The following is an 11,991-nucleotide window of genomic DNA, read 5'->3' as shown; positions in this document are numbered from 1 at the left end:
ATTTAATAAACTACTGTGCACACTGTTCATTTTTGTGTTTCCTTTTAGAATTGTGTTAATTTACATGTGGAATTAAATGTGATCCAGGTTCATGATATTCATTCTCTCTCTCTCTCTCTCTCTCTCTCTCTCTCTCTCCTTCCCTCCCTTTTCTTCTTTCTTTCATGGGGATATCCATCTGGCCCCACCACTTATTTAAAAGATTACTCTTTACCCTAGTCAGAGGTGTGATGCCTTGTCAAAACCCAGTTCACCCTAACCGTAAGGATCTCTTTTTTGAATCCTGTTCCAGTAATGTACATGTCTTATTCCCAAGTCACACTATCTTAAGCATGGTAGCATCACAGTGATTTTGTGGGGGTTATGTCAGTGGAAAAAGTGTGTGTTTGGTGCATGTGTGGAAGTATGTGCCTATGTGCACATGTGAAGGCTAGATAAAGATTTCTGATATTCTGTTTTATCACTCACTGCCTTACTCCGTTGAGTCAGGGTCTTTCACTCAAACAGGAGTGAAGCTGGAAGCCAGCAAACCGCAGTGAATCCTGTCTTCATTCCGTACCCCAAGTGCTGGGGTTACAGCCACATGTATGCCATACCTGGATTTTTATATGGATTCTGGAGATTGAACAAGAATTATTAGTCCCTGAACCATGTCCCCAGCCTCTACAGCCCACAGCACATTTTGAAATCTGGAAATATGAGACCTCTAACTTTATTCTTTGGTCTCAAAATTGGTTTGGCTATTCTGGCTCTTTGAAATTCTCTCTATATTTTCGGTGATTTTGCCAATTTCTGGGGGAAATCCTGCTGTGGTTTGGAAGGGGTTATGTTTATTCTGCAGATAAACTGAAGAAGATACTCCTCTCTTGATGAACATGTGGCTTCTGCTTATTCAAAGCTGAAGTTCACCTCAGCAATGCTCATGAGTCAGGGTGCCCCTCAGTACTTTAGTCAAATTTATTCATAAGTATCACTTCTTTTAACACTATTGTAGGTGGGATTTTATCGATTTCATTTAAAATTATTCATTATATTCAGAAGTAGAACTAATTTGAACTCTGATTTTATATCTCACTATGAATTAGTTTGGATAGTAGGTTTATTTTCTTTCTTTTGGGGGGGCATATTTCTTAGGACTTTCTACATATGGGATCATGTTGGCTATAAATAAGCATTTTACTTCGTTCTAATATTTTTATTTCTTTTCTAGCCTGTTTGCAACCTCTAGACCTTGCCTGGCCCGAACCTCTAGACCAATGCAGAATAGCACATGGAGGTGGAATCCTCATCTTATTCTTTGATTCAAGGGTGAGGTCGTCCTCCTTTTACCATGAGTGTGATGTCCACTGGATTCCTGCAAATGATCTTCACCTTATGAAGGATTGGATTTTATTACTTTTTTCCATCTATTGAGGTGACTGAGCAATGTTTGCCTTTTATTCCATTGAATGGTATATTGCATTACTTGATTTTCAAGTGTGAAAACTAACATTATATTACTGGAATAAATTTCACTTGGCATACCATCTGTTGTTGACTGGGTTCAGTTTATTACAGGTTTTGAATTTATGTCCTGTATTTGCCTATACTTTCTTTTTTGTGATGCTCTCCTCTGACTTTGGTATTAGGATTATAATGAAGAATTGGTGAGAGGTACGCCTTCTCTATCTTTGTTTCTGGAAGGTTTTGAAGTACTGGGATTTTTTTATTATAATGTTTGACAGAATTCATCAATGAAGTTCTCTAGGCCTGGGCTTTTCTTTATGATAAGATTTAAAATTAGTCATTTATTTTCTTGCTCTAGATCTATTCATATTTTTCTTTTCATCTTGAATCAGTTTAAGTAATTTTTGTCTTTCTAAAATTTTTTCCATTCATCTATGTTGTCACATTTGTTGGTACCAAATCATTTATGGTATTCCATAATTTATAATCTTTTTAGTAGCTAAGGACCCAGTGGTAATTTCATCTTTTATTATTAACATTTAAAACTAGAGATTATCACTTTCTTCCTTTCAAAGAATCACCTTTTGGTTTTATTGGTTTTATTATTGGTTTTATTGGTTTTCTCTTACTTTCAACCTGATTGTTTTCTACCTTTAACTGTATTCTTTCCTTCAATTTGCCCTGGGTTCAGCTTTATTTTTCCTCAAAATTTTCAAGGAAAAAGCTTAGGCTAGCAATTTGAAATCTTTCTTCTTTCTAATATTGATATGTAAGGCTATACAGTCTCTTCTAAATACTGCCAAATCCAGAGTCGCTGCCATCTATTATCAAGCAAAGATACACAGAGTGTGTTGCGGTAACCCTGATCTACAGAGATACTAACAGCAACCCCACAGACTGAGAACAAATCAGGCCCATGAAAAGAAATAAAAAGCACTTGTAAAAGTAATTACATAGATGAATGAAAATGATGTGGTAAGCATTTTAAATTCCAAAAGTATTTGGGAACTCTTAGCTAATTCCTAAAAGATTTTAGGGCTACCTCTTCAGAGGGGTAATGTTAGAGTAGCAAAAAGCCCCATTTAGAAAGAAAGAAAGAAAGAAAGAAAGAAAGAAAGAAAGAAAGAAAAAGAAAGAAAGAAAAAGAGAAAGTAAAAACATGAAGTTGTCAGGAAAAAGTGATGGGGAAATATGGGATGTGTTGGAGGGGAGAGAGTGGGCATGGATTTGATCAAAACACTTTATATGCATGTATGAAATTCTCAATAATGTTAAAAAATAGGTAGAAGAGAGGATTTTGGATGTTCTTACCTCAAGGAAATGATAAATGTTCCGGGTGATGGATTACTATTACTCTGATTTGATCATTACCTATTGTATATGTGCACTGAAATGTCATACCTGTACATCTCTAAGTATGTACAAGTATTATGTGTCAATAAAAAGATATTACCATCTTTAAAAAAAGAAAACTGTGTAAGACAATGATGATAAAACGGTTTATGGACTTCTAGTCTACAGTGGCATCGTTTATGTGACAGTAATACCATAAAAGAAATGGTAGGGAAGGAAACTGTATCAGAGCAAAGTGTTTTTACATTACTAGAGCTAAATTAATATTAATATGAAATGGTAAATAGCAAACTGTCGAACCTAAACTCAGACCACATCAGCATAGCATTAAATGTAAACGGACTGGACACTCCAATAAAAAGACAAAGATTCTCTAAATTTGAAGCAAAACAAAATAGGATCTGTTAAAGTTTCTGTCACTCAACATAAACCTAGACATATCTGGGAAGAAAGAATCTCAATTGAGCATTTCCTGTGGAAATTGGCCTTTGGGCATGTCTGTGAGCCATTTTCTTTATTGCTGATAGATGAAGGAGGGCCCAGCCCACTGTGGGTGGTACTATCCCTGGGCAGGTGAGTCTGGGCTATATGAGAAAGGTAACTGAGCAAGCCAGGGGAAGCAAGCCAGTAAGCAGTGTTCCTCTGTGGCCTCTGCTGCAGCTCCTTCCGTCAGGGACCTGCTTTGAGTTCCTGCCTTGGCTTTCCTTGATGATGGACTGTAACCTATAAGATAAAATAAACCCTTTCCTTCCCCCAAGTTGCTTTTGGCCAGTGTTTTATAACAGCAACCGAAAGCAACTAGGATCCATCTATGTGTTGTATATAAAAAAATGTACTTTTGATTTGAATGTACAAATAAGTTGAAAGTAAAAAGAGGAAAAGGGACATCTACTAAAAAGCTCTGAAGCAGCCGCACATAAGTGCAGTCCACGGTCCTCACACAGTGGTGGTCCGTCTCCAACAGGAATCTAGAGCCTGGTCTCATCCTGCAGCTTTCAAGATCATCTCTGCTAACTTTTGACAACTGGCTATGATGTGTCTAGGCATGAATCTCTTAACTGATCCTACTTGGAATCCATGAACCATTTTTGGATGTGTAGAATGTTTCTTACAAGTTTGTGATGTTTCAGGCCATAGTATCTTTACTACTTTCCTGGCCTCTTTCTGCAGTGTTTCGGGCACTCCCAATATGCATATGCCTGAGGGCCTGTGATAGTCTCAAGTCTCCAAGGCTCTCTTCACTCTTTTTAAATATCTTCTTGCATCTATTTATTTATTTTGCATACATGCACGTGTGTGTGGAGGGGTGATCATGTGACACAGCGCATGTGTGGAAGTCAGAGGACATCTTGCAGGACTTGATTCTCTCCTACTGTGTGGGCCCCATGGATTGAACTCAGGTAGTCAGGTTTGGCAGCAAGCACCTTTACTCACTGAGCCATGTTTTTGGTCCCAGCTCTGCTTCTTCTTACTTATTCTTCTTCCAATTCCTTAGACTGGATGACAGGTTGATCTTTCTTCACATTTGTTGATTATTCTCCTCCGCCTAAAATCTGTTGTTCAGACCTTTTAAGAAATTTTTATTTCAAGTGTTGAACTTTTCAACTCTAGCATTTCTACTTGGCTCTTTTTAAAGTTTCTCTGTGTCACTATTGATATTCTCTATTTGATGAGACATGTTTACCATACTTCCATGTTTTTAAATATTGTTTCCTTCAGTTCTTTCGCTGTATTTAAATAGTTGATTTAAAGCCTTCACTGCTTAGTCCAACACTTGAGACCTCACAGGAACATTTTCCATTGGTGTGTGTTTTTCCTTGTATATGAGACAGACTTTTCTGTAATTTGCATGTCTTCTAGTTTTTTTAGCTTAAAACTGGACACTATATGTAATATATCATGGCACTATGAACTAAGGCTTCCATCCACCAGGAACTGTTGTTATGAGGGCAGTCTCCCCCTCCTTTATTTGGCTCTGTCTTTGACTAATTCTGTGGATTCTATATTTCTTGCGGTGTAAGGACACTAAGCTTTCTGTTCCCTTCCTAGAAATTCTTATTTCTCTTATTGGCCTCCTTCCTGGGGCTCACCCTCAGATCCCTAGCACTGCTGGTCTGTGAATGATTAGTCAGTCGTGAGGTTTTCCTAAGTCCTGGGCCATTATATTTTCCACCTTTTATCAGGAAATGCTGAGTGTTCAGTCACACCTTCAACTACAGGCTGCTACAGGCTAGCTTGACTTCTCTTCTGCTTGTGGGGTCTCAAGGCAGCAGAGGTGAGCACCTGGCCCCTTTTCCTGAGCACACACATCCATTTTCACATGTGCAACTTTCCAGGCTCCTAAGGTTGCACCAAGGCTTTGCCTGACCCTGGGGCTGGCTACTTAGGTCAGGCTCTTGTTTGTCTCCCTGAGATCATAGCCTTGGGCAGCTCCAACATCATCACCACAATAACTGTAGCCAGAGGTAGTTGTTTCCCTACATGCTTATTCAGGGAATTTAGGGACTGGCCTGAGCTCTGACTACATAAGAGAGTTCAGTCTCCCTCACTGTAGTAAGCTGCTGGCTTCTCCTGGCTTTGCTCTGTGAGAGGATGGGGGTGGGTGACTCCAAGCTAAAACAGACTTCTTAAGTATATGCTTTTCAATGTGCTATGTCCTCTTTTTAGTTTCCAGATCCCCAAAGTGAAGATTTGGTAGATTTGCCAGCAGTGTTGTAGCTCTGGGGGACAGGTGACAGACTAAGGTTGCCTGTCTCTCAGCTTGGAATTCCAATTTCCATTCCAGTCCTTCCCAGGTGATCAGAGTTCCTCAGTGAACCAGCAGGAAACAGCACACGCTATTCTCCTCCATGCTTCCAAGACCAGCTCAGGCTGGAGAGTTGGAGTCTTTGTGTCTCGGGTGGGAAATACTCCATTGTGGAGCTAAGCCTCGGGAAGACAGCATGCTGACATTCCCAGACCTGCACTTGTGTTTGAGGCTCTAAGCAAGTCAAATGACATTTCCCTAAGCCCCAGTTGCCTTTTGTGTCCAGAGAGATTAAGAATGGGAGCTTCTCCTGCTCATGGGATGGGGAAGTCACACTGGACACACACAGTACTGACCAATTACTGCCACTGGGCTTCCTGCTTGTTGACATCATGTGTTGAGTTGAGTTGAGAATGATGTTTTCGGCATTGACAAGAGGGTGGCATGATTCCTGTTGCATATGTTCTTTTCCTGGGAATGCCTGGGAGTCAGCAACTCTGGCTCCTCTAGATTCTAGGAACAAGAATACATTGTTGCATCTGGGAGAGACCTCTAACATCCACATGCTGTGGCTCTTGGTGCAGGATTGTTTAGCGCCAATTGAGTATGTGGACTATCCATTCTGCAGGAACAAACATAGGAGTGTCCTCACTGCCCCGGCCATGGATTACAAATGCTACCACTCTTGATGGTTATCAAAGGCTGGACTCTTGGAATGTGGTGTTCACACGTCTAAATACACCCACACTTGATGGCTTCATTCTCTGGAGCCCACACAGTGGCCTATTGTTTGCTAGCTCAAAGATCTGCAGGGTCAGTAGACTTGAGGATGCACTTTAGAAGAGAAACTGACAGAGTGCAGAGGGCTGCTATATAAATCTGTAGACATGGAGGAATGCTACATAGGATAGTTCTGTGAGGATTTTAATCTGTCTGGAGGAGGAGAGCAGTATTGCCATACAAAGAGGAATCAGTGTCACAATCACTGAAAATACACTAACATATTGCTACTGTTGAGAGTTTGCCTATGAGAAATGACCGAAGCATGAACACACCCACACTGCCTCACTGACAGACGCATCCTAGCATCCCCTGGTTTTGAAAGCTCTTTGGCAGTAACTGGCATAACCTAGAGTCCCACAGAATTTAGCGAGCTCTTTCCTTTAGCGTCTTCTGCTCTACCCTATTGTCTTTCCTCAAATGAACAATATCACACAACTCTTCATTTGAAGAAGGAAACAAGCTTGACCCTATTTAGAAAAGCCTGACTCAACAGACACCGTAGAGTCCTCATTGCCTATCCATGTGTGTTGTATGAAAGGGGCAAAGACCCTCCAGATGGCAAAAGGTCCGTGTTCAAGTCTTGTCCCTCTCTGTCACTGAGTGCATATTACTAACCCTTTGGCCCTTCCTAGCAAGATTCCTGGTTAGTAACCTCCTGGCACTCAGTTTGGCTCTACAGGAGTGTATCCAGATAAAACTAGAATATTTAAGCTGATGTCTGCTTATCTGATGCACTGTGGTACACAGACAGACTTGAAAACAGCCTTGTGTAGTCTGCTTACCCTGAAGTGAACATTTGGAAGCTCCACCAGGCAGCAGCTTCAGGCCTGGGCCTAGTGAACTCATGACTGTCAGGAGATCCCTCCCTCCGGGACTCCAGACAGCTACTTATGCAGCCTGCTGGTCTACCCTGCCTACAGCAGTCTCAGACCCTGGTAGTGTGTGGTATAATTTTTGCGCCTCACAACTCCCAGGCAGGCACCCTAGGGCATGAAGGACTGACCCGATGAGATATTTGCATGGCTGGCTGAATTCTTTCTCCTATCCGTCATGGAGTGGCCTATGTCCGCAGTATTCACTGTACACAGGCTTTTGCCATCATCGCTAGCAATGGGGAAGGCTTGGGCCTGGGCGCCCTGCCAGCTTAGTAAAACTTTCCATGAGGAAAGCTTTTTGTTCTCTTCTAGAGCAGCTTAAGCTCAGGAAAGAAGGGGAGGGTGAGCAAAAGAAACTCAGCCAGTCAGCAGACATGGCTGGGCTACCTTGTCTACCTGCTTGTTGTTTTAATGACATCTAGTCTCTGGACACCCAGCATCCACTGATGGAGCTGAAAGGCTTGATTGTGGCAGGGGCCATAGGGCAGTCACCATGAGCACGGGGCACAGAAGCAGAGCTAGAGGCAAAGAACTTTCAACGAGTGCTTCAACCACAAAGCTGGAAGGAGGTTGTCTGTGTGGTACCGAAGCAGGTCCAAGGCAGGGTCCCCTACACACAGAGGCTGGAACAAACCCCATATGCTTGCTTCATGGTACTTTAGAAGTTTCCAGATGTATGTGAAGTAGGAGCTTGTGTGCATAAGGGAGACATGTACATTCAACACATGTGACTGAGCAGACTCACCACCAGAACAGAAACATTGTCACACAATCCAGCCCCATGACAGGCAATTTAGGCAAACTTTACAAAACAGCTTATGTGCAGCTTTGGGGCACATTTTTTAAAGTTTGCATTTAAAATAACAAGAGAGTCACAATACTAATACCTTCAAAATGTGGCCTTGAAAAGTTTAAATTAAAAACTTAAGTCTTATGAAGATTTTTGGGACAAAGAAATTATCACACAGGTATAAGTATGGGTCAAATATGTTTGCAACAAAACTCTGAGAGTAGAAATAAAAGCAAAGACCTCTGAAGAGAGGGGGATTTGTTTTCTATCCTTGAGATAGACATTGGAGAGTATGACACTTACAAATTCCAGTACATTTTCAGACCCAATGTGGGGTGCATTACACACTGTTCATACAGGAACTACCCTCCTGATCTCCTGGTGCCAATACTGACCATTTATGTAGAGTACCCCAGGCTTTCAAGGACTGGATATTTTATTTTGGTATTGTCATTTCTATGCTCTGAGCAAACAAAATAAAAACCCAAATAAACAAATGAAAACCAGTATGCACATGAGATACTCTCTTCCAACCTCCTCCAAGACCAGGCAGCTTTAGCATGGCAGCATGTGAGCCATGGGGGCACTGTACCACCCTGTCGGCTTGCAATGGAGTCAGCGGACATAATTAAAGGAGGCCCTTAAGTGCTGAGGATCTGGTTGCATAGGGCATATGAAGGCACTGCTGGCTGGTGAGTTGGCCTTCCTGAACTGCCCACCCTATGCCTCGTAACTTGGAGACCTCCAGGTTACCAGTTTGTTCCCATGGTCTCTCTCATTAGTAACTGCACTTGAGGGAACCAAACAGCACTCTGGTGAGGGCTGTGAGTATTTCCCGCTAGCTAAAGGGTGATTCCAGGAGAAAACAAGAGCATGAACCCTGTCCTACCCCGCCCTGCCCCCATGGCCTGGGTTCCAACCAGTGACTAAAAAGGAACCACCCCCAGCCCTTCTGCTTTCAAATAAAGTGTTTTCCCCAAAGTGCCTCTCCCTGATGAAAACTCTACTTTACACTAAGGACATTTAGGAAGAATGGAGTCTGACCTTCTGGCTTAGAATTTTGGGATAGCTTCCATTCTCTCTCTGTTCCTTCTCTAGGAACAGAGCAAATTCAAACTGAGACCAAGTGGAAAGTCACAGTATTGGTCCATGTGCCTAACACATGACCCCTCCTCCTGGACTCTTTTCCTTTTGGGAGTCCCTATTTTCCAAGTCAGTACCCCCATCATGGAAGACTCTGAAATGCTTCTGGCTCTCTCGGGAGATACAATGAAATTTAACAGAATATAACCTATACCACATGTGGGCAACCCTCATCCTGAGTTTTGCTGTGCTGTTTCCTGGATGCTGTGTCCCCTCCTCCCTAGATGCTCACCTGTTCTTGTTCCATGCCCACAACAAATCCACATCTGATGTTGGCCAGAGTGGCCTTCAGGTGAGTGGGAAACCTGTCTAAGGCTAGCTTCCTTTCTCTGGGTCAGGGGTCACTGCCCAGATGTGGGAGCCATGGGTAGGCCAGTCATGCTGCCTCTGACCAGGTGATGATGCTCCCACAGGACCACACCAGCACTCTCTGAGGCAAAGTAGGTGGGACTCTAGACACAGGTGCCAGTGTCCATCCTGGCCCCAGTGCCTATTTGGGCAGATACCAGGGACACAGGCAGAATCCTCCTGCTAAGGAAGCAGCACTGGGCACCATCACTGTGATCCTAGCCTGCAGTTATGGTCTAAGTAGAGATGTGTAGATGAGGTAGACAAGTGAAACTTCCTTAGAGCAGCAACAGCCCTCAGACATGGATCCAAAGAGAAGACACCCAGGGAGGTCAGGGGCCTCTGAATGAGCACATACAGACTCTGGGAGGAGACAGAAGAAGAGCCTGAGACATAGGACATGGCCACAGATATAACAGAACAGGGTATTGGGTCCTGAGTTGAAGACTTAAATACATTTTTTGAGTGAAAATTTTTCATGTATTCTCTCTCAAAAGCTAAGAATTTGCAGGGAAATGTTCAGCAGGAACAGTTTTAAAAGTGCAGTTTTGAAACCCTGAAACACAAGAACCTTGTTAACCAGGTGACTTGGGGCTGACACTGGGCCTGCTATAGGAAGCTTAGTTAGAATGCTCTCTCGTTCCCAAGCCAGCCCACCCCTGGCCTAAAGTATTGAGAAGATGCAGAGCCCAGAGCACATCATCTTCTTTCAAATGTCCTTTTCAAAGATCCAAAAAGGGCTGCCTAGAAGCTCACAGGCAGAAACATGGAGAAGAATGGTTGAGAGGCTGCACAGTCTCCTCCTCAGAGGTAAGGAACTGAGCAAGTCCTGGTGCTGTCCTGGGTCTCACCCAAGTCCAGGTGTGGCTAGGAGCTAGACCTCCTCCAGGTGTGTGGCTCTGCACCTGGCCCTGGAAACAGCCCACACCTGGGGAGGCCATCTGGCCTTAGAGGGAGCCCTGACTCTCCTCCCACAAACAACCTGAGCAGGCTGGAAAACACCACTGAACCCACTCCCAGTGGGCAGACTGCTGGGCCTCCAGTCACATGGCTGGCCACTGTGGTAGTTACAGGGTCAGGGAGATTCTTATCACATGGTAGGAGCAGCAAGATGTCCAAAAAGAGAGTAACAAACACAAACACATGCCAGACAACGAGGACATGCCTTGTCACTCACCACAGAGAAACTTCAGTGCTCAGAGTCTAGCAACACCACAGGCCACCTGGGCACAGCTGGACACACCACATTCGGGTGTGTCTCTACCCAGAGTGGGATGTACTATCCTGGGAGAAGGTCCCACGCTCTGACAAAGCCACAGTGAAGAGGGCCGCCCTAGCATTCCTCCCATCCACTGGGCTCTTGACATTGCTGTCACACATTTAAACTTTTTTTTTTTTAACATGGCTGCCTAGAGTATAATATCACTACCGTGAACCAGGTCTTCGTTTTGAGATTGTTCCCTAAGGAAGCTTCTAGGTGCGTGAATCACAATGGCTGGGTCACATGCCACACTCCAGGAGGGGCCTTTTCTGTTGGGACTTTCTGAGCTTCACCTGGGCAGTTCTTTGCTCAGCTTTTGACACCAATCTGAGAGTCCCAAGTTTGAGCCAGTACTGCTCAGACAGGGGTCACCAAGACGACGGGAGCAGAACCATTGGCCTGTAGCCTGCTGGCTGGAGACAGTTCTGCCTGGCCAGCATGGGAATGGTCTCCCATCCCAAAGCCAGCCTGAGGTCAGGCAAACCCTCCTTCCTTCCAGAGCTCAATGGGAAGAGCGCCAGGTGGTACATACACCTGCTTGGCTGCGGGCACTTACCATCGTCCAGGTATAACTGGTCCAACTCTTCAGGCTCTCGCTTGATCGCTACAGGAATAGGGGCCAAATTATGATCACTGTTCTCACGCACCTCTGGCAGTGACAGTGGCCCGGCGGCTGGAGACTCATTTCTTTGAACCTTCTGCAGTTGGTGCTGCTGGTGGCCCATGGTGGGAGAGTGGGCTGAGGACTGCAAGCAGGTTGGTTCGTGGGCAGCGGATGGAAGTGGAGAAGAGGGGCTGTTGGGACAGAGCGCTTGTTGGCAACCAAGGGAACAGCTACTGCTCAGATGTGGACTCACCTGCGGCTGCAGCAGGGCTGGCGGGGGCTGCTCCGGTGAGCTGGGCTGCATGGCCATGGGTCTCGGCACTTCCTGCATGGCGGGGGCCTCCGCAGCCGGTGGCTGAAGTCCAAGGTGACCACTATGGCCTGGGCTGGTGAGGCCCTTGGTGTAGGCAGCAGAGGAGAGGTCCTGGAGCTTTGGACTCGTGTTGGGAGATGTGGACATCAGTGTACTCCTCTGTGAGCATGGAGAAAAGCCAGCCACGAGGCAGGAGCTGGGGTCCGGAGGCATAGTGAGCTGTTGGCTATAGTAGGGCCTCGGGAAAGAACTAAGTCCCTGGCTCATTGGTCCACAGGTCAGGGCTGGCTCAAAGTCATCCGTGGGTTCTGTCTTTATAATTGGAACTG

At 44.6% G+C, this 11,991-nt stretch overlaps 1 protein-coding gene across 4 annotated transcripts in view; it reads right to left on the bottom strand.

Moving 5' to 3' along the window:
- The window catches only part of Nfatc1 (nuclear factor of activated T cells 1), a 121,758-nt gene that overhangs the window by 27,998 nt on the left and 81,769 nt on the right, over positions 1 to 11,991 (bottom strand). The window contains exon 9 of one of the 4 annotated variants that reach the window (XM_017802607.2): positions 11,302 to 11,988. The exons of 1 other annotated variant lie outside the window; for it this stretch is intronic. In XM_017802607.2, coding sequence (XP_017658096.2) covers positions 11,302 to 11,988 — 687 coding nt within the window. The remainder of the gene's footprint in view (positions 1 to 11,301; positions 11,989 to 11,991) is intronic. 2 more of the 4 variants (XM_029554823.1, XM_029554824.1) reach the window with 2 other exon arrangements.

This window comes from Nannospalax galili, unplaced genomic scaffold (genome assembly GCF_000622305.1).
Source record: "Nannospalax galili isolate Female #2095 unplaced genomic scaffold, S.galili_v1.0 scaffold243, whole genome shotgun sequence".
NCBI lineage: Eukaryota > Metazoa > Chordata > Mammalia > Rodentia > Spalacidae > Nannospalax > Nannospalax galili.
The sequence above is the reverse complement of the archived record's forward strand: the minus strand, read 5'-3'. Positions and strand labels throughout refer to the sequence as shown.